The following is a 15816-nucleotide window of genomic DNA, read 5'->3' as shown; positions in this document are numbered from 1 at the left end:
ACTGAGACAAATAATGAACTGAGTACGCAATATCTGGTCGGGTATGAGATAGGTAAATAAGTTTACTGACCAGTTTTTGATACTCAGTAACACTAACACTCTTTAAATCTTCATTTTTACTTAAACATGTTAATACATAATTCTGCTCTATGGGGCAGCTGACAGGTTTAGAACCACTCATACCATATTCATTTAACAAATCCATACAATATTTCCTTTGTGAAAGACAAACCCCATCATCAGTTTTAATGACTTCAATACCAAGAAAATATTTCAAAAGACCAATATCTTTGATTGAAAATTCTTTTTTTAATAGAGACTTTACTTTATCAATTTCAACAGAACTATTTCCAGTCAACACTATATCATCCACATAAACTAACAATACCACAAACACGGATTCAACAGACTTAACAAACATAGAAGGATCACATTTTGATTGAACAAAACCAATCTTAACAAGAACATGTACGAGTTTCTCATTCCACATACGAGGAGCTTGTTTTAAACCATATAAAGACCTTTTTAGTTTGCACACTTTAGTTTTATCATCAACATTCAAACCATCAGGCAAATTCATATAAACTTCCTCTCTAAGATTACCATAAAGGAAGGCATTATTTACATCAAGCTGATAAATAGGCCAGTTATTCTACACAGACAAACTAATAACACACATTACAGTGACCATCTTAACAACCGGAGAAAACGTTTCCTCAAATTCTATACCCTCAACTTGATTAAAACCTTTGGCAACAAGTCTAGCTTTAAACCTATCTACTTCACCACTTGATTTATACTTTATTTTGTATACCCATTTACATCCTATCAGTTTCTTCCCTGGAGGAAGATCAACTATGTCCCATGTGCCATTTCTATATAAGGCACATAATTCATCATTCATAGCATCTAACCATCGTTTATCTTTACAGGCCTCTTTATAATAAACAGGTTCAACTATTTTATTAAGATTAACAGCAAAGCACATATTTTCACTAGACAAATTAGTATAACTAACGACTTTATCATAACTATATTTAACATTACCAACAACGAAATCATTGAACTTTTTAGGAACCGAAACAGGCCTAGTAGATTTTCTAACATTGGAAATACCCTCAGACAGGTGTGATTCATCGTTTCCACTACCAGTTTCAGCCTCCACAGGACCAGTATCTAAATCATCCAACTGTTGATTACTAGCCATATCACTTGAATCAAGTGATTGCTGAGTATCATTAACAGTTGCTGATTCAGCAGTGTCACTGTGCTGCTGAGACACAGTGGTGTAATCATTTTCTACCTTCTCTTCATCATCGGGATTTACATCATTTTAGAAGTCAAAGGTGTTGAAAAAATTTAAATGATCCAAAAACTGAGAAGGTGCTAAATCAGAAGAAATGTGTGCATTAGACTTAAAAGGAAAAACATTTTCTTGAAAACTAACATCTCTTGAAAACACAAACTTCTTCTGATCTAAACTCCAGACTTTATAGCCCTTTTTAAAATTGGAATAACCCATAAAAACACACCTTTCAGCCCTTTCTTCCAGTTTATCAAAAATATTTAAAATCGTAAAATAACACAAACACCCAAAAACTCTCAAATGATTAAGAGAAGGTTTAAAACTAAAAAGCATTTCATATGGAGAACAACCACGAAGAACAGATGAAGGGGTCCTGTTAATCAAGAATGAAGAAGTAAGCACACATTCGGACCAAAAACTTAAAAGAGCCTTTCACTGAAACAATAAAGCTCTTGCAACATTTAGTAAATGCCTGTGTTTTCTTTCAACAATACCATTTTGTTGGGGTGTATAAGTGTATGAGGTTTGATGAATTATACCATTTGTTTTAACAAAACTAGACATTTGAGAATTAATAAACTCCGACCCATTATCACTTCTGAAAATCTTAACATTCACCTCAAACTGAGTTTTAAGAAGATTATAAAAACTAAGAATATTGTCGAAGACTTCAGACTTGGACTTCATCAAATATACCCAAACAGACCTAGTGTAGTCATCAACTATAGTTAAAAAAAACTTGTAACCTTCGAGACTAGAAACCCTATAGGGTCCCCATACATCAAGATGTACAAGGTCACCAAGCTTAGTGGACTTATGTTCACTAAGTGGGAAAGGAACCCTATGTTGTTTGGCCTTATGACAAATGTCACAAGGTTCAGTCTTGTTCGTTTCAGCATTTATATTTAAAGCACCTAACACTTGGTCTGTAGGATGTCCAAGTCTGGAATGCCAGAGCTTTATACTTTTAGTTTTGTTAAAACATGCAACAACTGACCTAAAAGAATTACCACAAAAATATAGACCATCAGTTTGACTATCAGTCACCAGGGTTTTCCTTAAGCATAAATCCTGAATATAACAATTTTCCTCATCAAAAATAACTCTAAGTTTACTATCCTTTGCTAACTTATGAACAGATATAAGATTAACACAATATTCAGGAACAACAAAAACATCTTAAAGAACTACAGAATCAGACAACTTATAACACCCTATTTTAGTTACTTTAGCATTTGTACCGTTAGGGTGTTTTACGGTTATGTTGTATTCAGAAACATCAACAAGATTAAACATGTTTTCACTTGTCATTACCATGTGCTGGTTTGCACCAGGGTCAATAATCCAGCTTATACCATACTTAGATAGCACACTAGTATTAAAACAATACATATTTTTATACCACCCTAATGAAGAAAACGCACTAAAACATTTACCTCCAACATTGGAACTAGAGGGATCATTCACCTTATTCTCACCCGGCAAACCTAACAACTTGGCAAACTGATCAGAAGTCAAAGAATTCAATGAAGTACTAGCAAGTTTGTCACTCACAGAATTATTCACAGAATTATTAGATTAGACCACTGATTATTGGTTTGACTAGGTTTAGACCTATAATTTGGTGGATATCCATGAAGCTCAAAACACTTATCAATAACATGACCAACCTTGTAACAATGAGTGCACTTCAAGTTGGGATTAGGACCTTTGTTAAATTTTTTCTTGTTATCACTAAACTGATTTGCTTTAGCAATAAAACCAACATTAGGTACTTTCAAACCACTGTTTGAACCCCTATGTGACTCTTCCCTAGAGATAATCAAAAAAGCAGTTTTGACAGAAGGAAGATGATCCCTGGTTAATAGATTAGTTCTAACAGGTTAGTATACATCATCTAATCCCATCAAGAATTGCATAAGTTTTATTAACTGACTAAACTCATTAAACTTGGTAGAAGCATTACAAGTGCAGGATGGTAACTATAACATAGCATCAACTTGTTTCCACATAGTATTAATCCTCTGATAATATTCAGACACACTAGAACCATTTTGACTAACAGAATTAATTTTCTGATATAACCCAAATACCACAGAGCCATCAACCTTATCATATGTCTCCTTTAAATCATTCCAAACTTCAGAAGCAAGTTTGGAATAAACTTGACCAACATACAACTCATCAGAAACAGAATTCAGAATCCAGGTTAAAACAATAGAAATGCATCTTTCCCATTGACTTGCCAAGACATCATTAGACTCAGACTTAACACATGTTCCATCAACAAATCCTAATTTGTTCTTAGCCATCAAAGCAAGTTTCATAGCATTTGACCAAACCACATAATTTTCAGTGCCCTTTAACTTGATATTAACAATAGACAGATTACTAGAATCACTAGCATGCAAATACAAAGGATCACCAGCATCTAATTTACTTATTAAAGTAACAGAGGACTCAGTTTTGTCAATCATGATCAAAAAGAAACAAACAAATACGGAACAACAACGAAACAAAGGAATTAACAGACAACAATCAAACACACAAAACCACTAAACAGTAATCAGAGAACAACTCTAAGGTCACTTAACAGATGATTAACAAACAAAAAAACCAAACAGGAATCACAGATTAAAAACAACAAATAATGAATGAAACTCATGGCGAAACTACACCAGTGTTCCAGATCGTTGGTTCATCACTCAAGGTGCCAACGCAGGTCTTAGTGTAGAAGCCACCTAAATCTATTGACATAAAAAAAGAACAATCTCACAGAGAGGGGTTCCCAAGTTAGGGTTCACCGAAAAAAAAATCACAGTATATAACCTTCACTTAGAGTTATATGACTGTGAGCAAAGAAAAAACCAGCAACAGCACCCCTGATGAACACAATCAGTTTTTAAGCAAGAGCTGAATCAAGAACCACAAGAGCCTCGATCGAAGACACTGGTTCGAAGATACCAAACCCTAGATCCGGCTGCCAAACCATAGATCTGAACCAGATCTCGCAGATTAACGAAGCCTGTTAATTAGGACTCTTGTAATGCACAGCGGAAGAAAATAACCAGAGCACCAAATCAACCTTGGAGCTCTGATACCATGTCAGAACTCTAAGATCAAAAGCAAAAAAACGACTTTATTCCGAAAGGTTAACAACGAGAACAGTTACAGAAACTAATCAATCATCAAAAGATTGACTGATATACTTAGACGAACAAGATCATCACATGAAGATCTTTTACAGAAAGATGAAACCTTACTCACGAATCGGACATATGAGAGAGGACAATAATGTTTTAAGGAAAAAGGGGTTATAATGAAGAATCTGGAAGCGCCCCTTTATAACTGACAACAGCAGCGATCCCTAAATGCAGCAACAAGCCCAAAGCAGCCACCAAAGAGCCCAGCTATCAGCAATCCAAAAAGGCCTAGTGCAGCCAAAGCAAACAACCCAAATCTCGCATAAAATAAAAAGCAGATTATGAGAAGATAAAAGATAAAAACAAAACATTTAAATTGAAAAAAATAACAAATATAACTTGTTATTTTAACAAAATTCAATTTCCAAGGTAAGTCAAAGGCTGACATGTCTTCACATGGCCACCTAATACGCATCGTATAGGTCTATATGATTCGTATTAGTAAAATGTTGTCTATCAACTCTGACAGATAGGGTTCACATGTAAACCCTATACGGATCGTACAGGCCTATTCGATCCGTATTAAGTACGAGGTTACTTTCTGTCACTCAACAGTGACATAAAGTGATTGAAAGGAACATTACATCAGCCCTATACGGGTCGTATATGCCTATACGACCCGTACTAGTCTGTGAATTTGCATTCTGCTTGGCCTTTCTAAATGAGGAAGACGAAAACGATTCACAAAATTCATTCCTTTTTCTTCGTTTTTTTCTTTATATTCGATTCCACCATGTCTTGGTTCAACCTTAATTACATTTTCGGCGAGTCGTCCGACACAAACATGAGCACGTTTATTCTGGAAAGAAGTGTGGTATAGCATTTTTTAACTTGTTTTATTTGTTTTTTTATGAAATACTTAGTACACCATTTGTATTAGGAGGGGCCTGTTGTCCCTGATTCTTACGATGGGAGAGGAAATGATGATCACACGGAGGAGGTTGTGTCCGGCTTTCGTCCCCATATAATGAATAGTTGCAAGACCTTAATGAGGTAAGTATTTACTTACTTTTTTTCTATTCGACGTTAAATTTACCATTCCTTTTTACCCGTTAGTTTTTTTAGTTTTTTGTGCCCCGCCAACCGTTGTTTCCATATGTGAATGAGGTAAAAATATATTTACTTATTATTAAGAAGGGTTTTAGATGTGTCGTTATCATTTAACCGTTGGTTTTTTTTCAGGTTATTGTGCCTAGCGATGATCATGGTTATGGGTGTCCGGATTATGAAGCCGGTTACAGTGTCTCGTATGGACAAGAAGAATATGACAATAACGTTTTCGTTAGTGGTACCTCGGGCATACAGTAAGACGTTTGTGAGCCTTCTTACGCGCAAGAGTCATTGGATGACGAGCAACCCGCTTACCCTGAAATTTCGTACAAAACTGATCAGGTACGAATGATATATATTTTGTTAAAAATATTACTATAAACGTTATATATTTTTTTAAAATGTGTTATAAATGTTATATTTTAAAAAAAATATTATAAATGTGTATATATATTTTTCACTTAGAATTTTATATCCCGCAATAATTTGGAAAGTTGGGTAAAAAGAAGGGGTTTAGCCAACGGATACGTTATTATTACTAGACGATCCAAAAATCACTAGACATGGCTCCAATGTTGTCGTAGTGGCGAGCATGAGATTAAGGCCACGGTTAGGAAAACCGGCAGCAAAAAATGTGCATTCCCATTTATGGTGATAGGTGTAATGCCTCGCATTTTGGAACTTTTCTTATTTAGAAAGCTTGTATGTATTTCTATTTTTGGAAACTTTTCTTCTTTTTGTAATCGTACTTCATTTCCTGCCTTGTAATCCGAGAAATGATCATAATGAAATTCGTTCTTTATACTTATTTGTTATACATACAATCAGTTATAAATACGTGTTTTGATACTCTTTATACGTGCAAATACTTATACATGCATTCACAATACTCAAATTGTAGTTATGTACATGTTCCATACTTGAAAATATGCTAAAAATGGAAGTTATGGCTTGAAATAATAATAATATCAAAGTTCAAAGGCTAAAAATGTAAACAATTCAAAGTTTTCGGAATTTCGTAGCGTCGCGCTACGTGAAGCCCAACCCCCCTTCCCTTCGCGTGCCGCCAAGGCCTTCAATCCGTAGATAGTTGTTTCTTGTATGCGGGTTGGCCAACTTTTCCACCTCCAAACTCACCCAGTCACCTTTAAACTCCATTAAAACTCTTAACCCTAACCAACCACTATATAAACAAGCTTCCTATCACTCATTTTCACTTTCCCAACTCAGCTACACTCTCAAATCAGTTGCAAACATCAGAAAAAGGCAGATTGTTCTAAGTGCAAAAGTAAGCACTTTCTTGACTTTTCTTCATCTTTTCTTCCATTACAAAATTTGGAACATCTCTAGGAGTGTATCCACAAGTTTACCATGGTAAACTAAGGTGGAACATCACTATTTTGGGGTCCAAACTTTTTGTTTTGGAAGATTTTCTTGTTAACTTTTATAAAACTTATGATTTCTTATGCAATCTTATACCTAGGCTACCATGCTTCTAATCAAGTCTATGGTTAGTGAGCTTGTGTAAGGTTGATTCTTATGAGTTTAGAGATGCAAACACCCTCTAAACCTTTTGTTTTGATAGGGTTTAAGACAACCTACAAGTGTTGAAATCATCCAAGTCTACCAAAGTTCATATGGCAAGGCTTGTGTTGTGATGAAAGTGTGAACCTTGGAAGCCTCGGCTATCCTAACTTGTTCCACACCTCACTTGATGTTTTATCTTGCTATTCCAAGTTGCTTACTAGTCCTAAAGTAACACAACCCCGTCCAGCCTCCAACACTCGGTTCATTCCTTCCATGTTGAGACAGCGCACCCGGGTTGATCTTACTTGGCTACTTGATGAAATGTTAGATAGATGTACTTTTCTTTTTCATTCATGACCATCCGACTCATCCTTGTGATGATTTGTGCATTAGTGAATTCATACAATGAGGTTAATCTTACCTCCATGCTTGAATTATATTACATCTATGATACTCTTGATGGACTTAGCTTTAGGATTACTATAATATATATATATATATACACACACACATAGCTGAATTCATGATACTAATCGGTTTATGATTATGTGCCATGAGCTTAGGTTACTTTATCTAGTGTTCTAAGTTTCTCGTTTTCGATTCTAATGGGCCAACTAGGACCCATGAAATCACATACCAACTTAGTGTCAAAACAAGTACTTAGACAAGATATATTTTATGAATACATACTTTTTGTAATTTAAATTCCAATCCGAATCCTTTGTCAAAATTCCAAATACTCACACACCTTCGTTTACCCCATGTAGGGTGACGTCGGTGCTCCAATCCACCTAATCAACCCACGGGATTAACAAAGGAAATCTTCGCAAAACCGTGAGTATACTCGAACGCCCTCTTTACGTTTTACACTTTTGGGTGCAATATGTTTACATTATCAAATTACACATTCACACTTATACTTTAGGCAAACACAAACAATCCAATCATACATGCTTAAATACGTGATACTTGATTTGTACTTTTGGAACATTCTTATGTGATTCACTTGTCATTAACTTCGTACGAGCCTCCTCTTAACATGTATAGCATCCTCTTAACATGCGGTAATCAGAGGATTTACTTGTATAGTTGCATGCCAAGTTTACATTAATCTAGATTAACTATTTTTGCCATGTGGATATGTTTAAACCATTTTATATACTTATGCTATTTATTAAACTTGTGTACTCGCCAATAAATTGGTATTGAACTATACTTTAAAACATACTGCAGGTTGATGACATTGATGCTCATGGAATCTAGTAGGATTGCTTAGATACACACTTTGATTCTAGATTATGTTGTTGTATGGTTGTTAAATTTTGTCGTATCGTTTCTTGAACAATGTTGTATTTTTCCTTTCAAATGTTGTACTTTGATTTCAAGTGTTGTAATTTAACAAGTTATGAAATGAATGAAATCGATTTTGAATTAAATATTGTCACAATAGTGTTATGAAGTCTCGAACAATCTCATTTTCGTCTCACTCCGATGTTTCCGCTATCGGTTGGGTGTGACAATAGGTTGTCTCGAACAAAGTCGTCGAGCTTGGTGGATAGATTATCTGCACAAAAATTTTAACGAGAAGCATAACCACAGCCCTGCTGAACATCTGGAGGGTTACGCGTATGCCAAGAGACTTACTCCTAATGAGTTTAGACTGGTGGAAGAGCTGACAGATCAAGACATACAACCCCATACAATCTGGAAAGCTGTAACCGAACAGAACCCTGAAAATAAATGTGTTCTGAAGGACATACACAACGCTCGCCAAAAGATTAGGGCCTCAAAGTTCGATAAAAAACGACTCCCATGCAGACACTGGAACAAATCCTTCAGGAAAAAAAGATGACCTATTACATACAGTCGGAACCTTCCACCAATGTCGTTCAGAATATATTTTTCTGACACGACAAGTCCTTTGAAATGTGGCGGGCATTCCCGCATGTGCTTATGGTCGATGCGACCTACAAAGCTAACATGTACAATCTTCCCTTTTTGCAAGTTGTGGGTATGACGTCGACAAACCAAACCTTTTGTGTTGCGCGTGCATTTCTTTCAAACGAGCAGGAGCTAACATACGTCTGGGTCCTGGAGAGGATAAGGTCCATGCTGCACGATTGCATGGAGCCGTGTGTAATTCTTATGGACAGAGACCAAGCACTGATAAACGCGTGTAAAAAATATTCCCTGCTGCACACAGATATATCTATAGGTTCCACATCTTACAGAATATTGTAAAGCACTGCAAGAATTCATTTAGTCAACCAGATTGGGAGGACTTTGTTTGTCGATGGAAAACAGTGTGTGATTCTGCTAACGAGGAGTTATACGATTATAACCTCACCAACCTTCATAGACACCTTCTCAATCAACAACGTAAACATACGTTTTCTCTTAAGTTAATAAATTCAATTAAATAGATATATAATTTGAATATTTTTATATTTTTCAGATGTTTTTGATTACCTGTGGGATAACTGGTTAAACACATCCCGCTATAAATTTGTATCTGCATGGACCAATCAAACGCTAACATTTTACAAAACTACGACAAATAGAGCTGAAGGCGCACATGCTGCATTAAAGAAACAACTCACTACACCGAAGTGCAGTCTGGAAACCCTGGTGAAAAAGGTGGACACCTTGGTACTAAAACAATTTACGCAAATAAAGAAATGTTTGGAAGAAAGTCACACCAAGCGAATGAACAGCCACCTTGAGATTCCTTTGTTTCGCAACCTATTTTGTAAAGTTTCCATCCATGCTCTTAACCTACTACAAAACGAGCTAACACGGAGACTATCAACGTTGCGGTCATTTGGATCAACATGTGGCTGGCAGCTGTACACGACTTGTGGGTTGTTATGTGTCTGTCGTCTGGAGAGATTGCAAAATACAGGTACTTATAGACTTATAAAAATGTTTTATTGTATTAATTTAATATGCTTGTGTAATGCTTTTTTTGTTTTTGTTTTGAGGAACGTATTATTCAGCTCGATGGTATAGACATTTTCTGGAGAAAACATGACCTGAATCCATCAACTTTTGATGATGAAGAGGTTGATGTAGAAAAAGAATTCGAAGATGTGAAACAGAAAATGTGTACCCAGCCCCCGCAAGTAAAGAAAAAATCATATCGAAGATCAAGGTGGTGGTAAACCCATTTATGAGCGACAAAAAACCGCATGTCGTACAAGAAAACACTCGCGGGAGGCCAACGTCCAAGGTCCAACAACAAAGAAGAGAACAACCTGCTAGACATAGCTCAGTTGGGCCTTCCGAACAAAGTAGGTGTGACCCTCCTAGACGCAGCTCTTATGTACAGTCCCAAGATTCTCTAATACCATCTACATCTGCAATGTCTCAAAAGTCTCAAAGGTCGTTAATGTGACGCAATCGTTTAACGGCTTCACAGAAAAAAGAACCTTGCGAGGACCATAGGTTTCCATTAATCACTGATGATGGAACGCTTGAATAAGTTCTCAGAATCAAAAATCAAATTCCAAAAGTGTTCCACCCCCACATTTCAAGAATAAAAGATGTCAACCCAGATGGACATTGTGGGTTTCAAGATATGGCTATAGGTTTAGGGTTGAAACAAGACTACTTTGGGTTTACCTTATATTAATTTGCAAAAATTCTCTCCCTCACATATTCACTATTTATTTTTCTTTGATTCTTTGACTTTTTTTACTCTTCAATTTTCTTTTACTTTTAACCTTTATTATTATTATCTTTTACACTGTATCTTTTACTTTTGACCATTTATTTTCATCTTTTACACTTTTAACCCTCAAGTTTTTATCTTTTACACTTTAAACCCCGTAGTTTTCATCTTTTACATACTTGTCACAAACATTTTTTTTAATCCTTCCACTTTCAACTTTGTTCCCTGTACTTTACATCTTTTATAAATTTTCTGTTTTATGATTTGTTCAAAATATTTTCAACGTGCGTGTGGTTCAACATTTTTACGTCTATTTTTTTACGGTTTAACGGCTCCGTCGAAACTCGCAAGTCCTAAGCCGACTTAATTATTCATTTCTACTTTTACTTTTTGGGTTTTCTTTTTCGCATGCTATAGCATGTGTCAGTACCGTAACAAACCGCACGAATTCCCATTGCGTCATCGCGTCCCCACAACAATGAGGGGTCTAAATGTCTAATCCCATCCCATTAGTTAATATAAAAATAAATGTAAAGTTTGAATTTAGCAATTTGTAGGGGAAAGATGGAGGGAGTCTTTTCTTTCCCATATTTGACAATGGAATGTCTTCTATGGGTTTCTCCATAACTCATTAACACATGGATTTAAATGCACTTCCTGTTACAATTCATTCTCTCTGTATACAACAATTTTAATGAAACGCATGTTCCTTTTGCAGTATCCAATTTGATGACCACTTAACAGAATTATTGTTGTTGTTTTTAATTAAATCGATCGAAAATGATGCAACAGGGGAGGAGGAACTTTCAGAGGATTAACAATTTGATTTCGGGTACGAGATTTGCAGGAATTCACAGGCATATCCCACAGAGCATCTGGCTGCCATTGTTCATCTGCTACACAAATGCAGCTTCTAGATCATCTTTTCGATTTTTGTTTCTCGCAGTTTCCTTGTTCATCGGCTTGTGTGTTTCTGTTCGGTTGCTTGAATTCACCGTATCGGTAATCCTCTCAGCATTTCTTCTTTTTCAGAAACCTTATGTAAGGGTGTACATGGCCCGGTTCTGTCGGTTTTAGGAAAACTAAAACCGAACTGGCCGTGTTGGCCAACAAGTCAGTTTCACAGTTTGACGGTTCTGTTGGTTTAGTCACTTTCGTGTTGGCCAACAGGTCAGTTTTCACAGTTTGACGGTTCTGTTGGTTTAGAGTGAGCGGAGTGGGAGGTAAACTCCATCGGCAAACGTGTTTACCGATCGGTAACACCGCCGATGGTGTTTACCGATCGGTGAGGTAGGGTGAGCGGTGAAGGTTTACCGATGAGGGGAAGGCACTTTGTCAGCTTTTGCCTCCTATTTTCATTTATTATGTTTTTTTTAAATAAAAATAATAATTTACCTAATTTAAGACAGGTAAACCACCGCCAACGTTTTTGAGCATTAGCTAAACAAAATAGATAAATTGAGTGGCAGTGTTTGATTGAGTGAATGAAGAGTTTACCTATTCCAAATAGGTAACCACTCCCTTCACCTTTAGTCACTTTTGCGGGTTTAGAAAAAAAAAAGTTATATCATTAATTTGCATGAACTATCGACACTAACTTTATTATAAGATGTTATTATTATTTTTTCAATTTCAATTTCATCTTTTTATACCTTAAATAATATAATATTCGTCTTTAACCCATTTAGTTTTAATTCAATTTCATTATTTTTTAGTAACTTGTATTCGTTAACTTAACAAACAAAAACTTAATACACTAGTGTGTTTAATAGTTTTTTTATTATAGTAATTTTTTAACCGATACCGACATCGGTACCGGTATCATCGGAACTGGTCTCTCGGTATTTACTTCTACGGTTTTTGATCAATTTAAAACATGTGTTGTATCCTTCGATTTTTGGTATTGTAAACAATACCTAGTATCGGTACTGGTACCGTGTCTGTGTCTTAACATACCAAACCGATCCTGAACTTGCTGACCTTTTTCGGTTTGGGTGGTTAGACGGTTTATCAACATTCCTAATTTCAACTTTTGTTTTGATTTGATTGTTGTATGTACCAGCCAACAGCTCAAAATTTCGAGAGCTCAATCGTTACAATCCACGACAAAATCGAAATCCCACTCAACTGCTCGATGGGGAATCACACTCAAACATGCCCCAACAATTATTACCCAAAAAACTTCACATTACATGATGAACAACAATCAGGAATCCCACACATGTGTCCGGATTTCTTCCGTTGGATTCACGAAGATCTACGGCCATGGAGTGCGACTGGGATAACCGAAGAATCGGTCGAAAGGGCTAAAGGAGTGGCTGATTTTCGATTTGTAGTATTAAACGGAACGGCTTATATTGAGCATTATAAGAAATCTGTTGATACAAGAGATGTTTTCACAATATGGGGATTGTTACAGTTGCTAAGAAGGTACCCCGGTAAGGTGCCCGATTTGGATATTATGTTCGAATGCTTCGATTTTCCACGGGTTCTAAAGAAGGACTACGGGCAGCTGAATTCCGCGGTGGTTCCATCACCGTTGTTTGGTTATTGTGGCGATGATGATTCGTTCGATATTGTTTTTCCGGATTGGTCCTTTTGGGGATGGTAAGTGTTCTTCATTTTTTGAAAACCGAAAATTACGGTTCGGTTTCGGTTATACCTCGTTCCTAAACCAAACGGAACCGAACCAAGCCGAACTGGTTTGCATGTTTTTTGTTGGATTAATGGCTCAAATTCATGACTTCAGGCCAAATGGGTCAAGCCTTGATTCGTTAAATATGTAGTTAATGAAACTTTTTTGACAAAATATTCAAGGCCCAGATTTAATATTTTGGCCCCTTTTTAGGCCCAAACATTTCAAACCCATATGCAAAACCAAAAACTGACCCAAAAACAAACCAAACACATACTTAAAAATGAAAATTGAACAACTGAAACTTCATTTTTTTGTTTGGTTTGAGCACAAAACCGACTCATGCACACCCGTACCATCCTGGCTTGTTTTAGTTTGTGTGATTGGGTAGGTTTCTCTAACATTGATCTTGAATCTTTGTCGCAGGGCCGAAATAAATATAAAACCATGGGATTTATTGTTGAAGGATCTTGAAGAAGGCAACAAAAGGATGGAGTGGATAGACAGAGAGCCATATGCTTACTGGAAGGGAAATCCAAATGTTGCCCAACACAGGAAGGATCTCCTTACATGCAATGTTTCCGACACAAACGACTGGAATGCTCGTCTCTATATTCAGGTTTACTTTTATTTATAAACGTTACTTTTAACTAGAGGTGTCAGTTTCGACCCAGTTAGTTTTAATTAGTCAAATCAATAATGTGACCTAAAAGAAGCTGAGTTAGAAGTTAAATATTTTATTATGGTAATTATAATCAACATGTTAAATATTATACATAACTGGGAAAAAAGTGTTAATGTGTCAACCCATCCCGATCTGAAATTCATATTGCAATACCACCCGTTTCAAATATCAGAGACCAAACAAACTTGATTCCAAAATTTAGACAACAAATCGAAAAATGCGTATTTTAATTTATTATAAAAAAATATAATAAATTATTAGTATGATTTTTGAACGACCGACAAAGCCTGATCACCAGGGTAAATGGGTAAATCCAATGGCAAAAGGTCATGCATGCCCGCGAACACAGACAAGTGATCTGGCCCACCACCATTCCAGAGGAAACTAACCCCCCAAAGGCCCACTATGGTAAAAGTAAAACCCCTAGTTCAACCCAAAGCATTTTGCTCCAGACGAGACCCGAACCCATGGCCTCCACATTGAAAGGTCATGAAGCTGGCAATGCACCAGAAGACCATTGGAAATTTATTAGCTTGTTACAATATCCTATTTTTTTCTATATAGATATAGGTTTTACATGATTTGTTAACCATCTACCATCCAGGACTGGGTTCAAGAATCAAAACAGGGTTTCAAGGGATCAAACTTGGCTGACCAATGCACCCACAGGCAAGAACAATTAATCTTTTGGCATCATATTGTATTCAAGAATTACTTCTCAAATATATTCTTGCAGATTTAAAATTTATATCGAGGGATCGGCATGGTCCGTGAGTGAGAAATACATTCTTGCGTGCGACTCGGTAACCTTATTGGTCACACCCCATTACTATGATTTCTTCACGAGAGGGTTGATGCCCGGCCTCCATTACTGGCCCGTTAGGATGGATGACAAGTGTAGATCTATAAAGTTTGCTGCTGAATGGGGCAACAATCACGAGCAACAGGTATTATATATATGGGTAACTTTTGCATGGGTCGAAATGGGTTGGTTGACCTGAAACAGTTTGTCTAGAAATTATTACATTTAAGAGGTTTTATGCAGTAAAAAAAGGCATTTTGGGCTACTCTCAACCCGTTTCACTTGCTGACGTATTATTGATAAAATATAACCTGAACCGACTTATTGTAACCAAACGGGTCACATTATCTATGTAACTTCATGACAGGCAAAAGCAATGGGAAAGGCAGCAAGTAGTTTCATTCAAGAAGATATGAAAATGGATCATGTATACGACTACATGTTTCATCTTTTAACCGCATATTCAAAGCTCATGAAATACAAGCCAACAGTACCTCCGAACGCAGTTGAACTTTGTTCAGAGACAATGGCTTGCACTTCAGAAGGTTTTTCAAAGCAATTCATGGAGGAATCTACTGTAAAAGGCCCTGCGGATGCTAGCCCCTGCATCATGCAACCCCCTTATGACCCGCAAACTCTCAACTCTATACTTGATACGAAACTCAACTCAATTAAACAAGTTGAAAGTTGGGAAAAACAATACTTTGAACAAATGAACCAAGAGTAACGATTTAGTTGGTTTTGGAGAGTAGAGTACGCGATTTATATTGTATATAAACAAAGTGGCCCGTTACAGGAAATATCTAATGCTATGGCTTTCTTATAGTTTCTTATCTTGTATTGTTCTTATAAAACTCGTTCACGCGGTTAGTAACATAGTAAAAGCATCTTACTTAGTCAATGTTTTTTTTTTTAATTTTACGAGTATCCGTTACCAG

The 15816-nt window shown here is 36.3% G+C and overlaps 1 protein-coding gene across 1 annotated transcript; it reads left to right on the top strand.

The window, feature by feature from the left end:
- Positions 1 to 3956: 3956 nt before the first annotated feature.
- LOC110878213 lies at positions 3957 to 15706 on the top strand. The gene is made up of 11 exons (XM_035977005.1): positions 3957 to 4028; positions 5390 to 5502; positions 5692 to 5797; positions 9318 to 9465; positions 9542 to 9735; positions 10068 to 10208; positions 12819 to 13363; positions 13818 to 14010; positions 14681 to 14745; positions 14813 to 15023; positions 15246 to 15706. Exons 1-11 carry the CDS (start codon positions 3957 to 3959, stop codon positions 15603 to 15605), a joined length of 2148 nt encoding a protein of 715 aa, XP_035832898.1. The 3' UTR covers positions 15606 to 15706.
- Positions 15707 to 15816: the final 110 nt, after the last annotated feature.

This window comes from Helianthus annuus, chromosome 9 (assembly GCF_002127325.2).
Source record: "Helianthus annuus cultivar XRQ/B chromosome 9, HanXRQr2.0-SUNRISE, whole genome shotgun sequence".
Classification (NCBI taxonomy): domain Eukaryota; kingdom Viridiplantae; phylum Streptophyta; class Magnoliopsida; order Asterales; family Asteraceae; genus Helianthus; species Helianthus annuus.
This window is presented reverse-complemented; position numbering and strand designations above follow the sequence as displayed.

Bases quoted from the DNA above. Each gene is read 5' to 3' on its own strand.
- LOC110878213 (XM_035977005.1), top strand. From the start codon at position 3,957: ATGAATGAAACTCATGGCGAAACTACACCAGTGTTCCAGATCGTTGGT. The intron at 5,798-9,317 runs GTACCTCGGGCA...CACATCTTACAG, and splicing joins CAATAACGTTTTCGTTAGTG to AATATTGTAAAGCACTGCAA. The intron at 15,024-15,245 runs GTATTATATATA...ACTTCATGACAG, and splicing joins GCAACAATCACGAGCAACAG to GCAAAAGCAATGGGAAAGGC.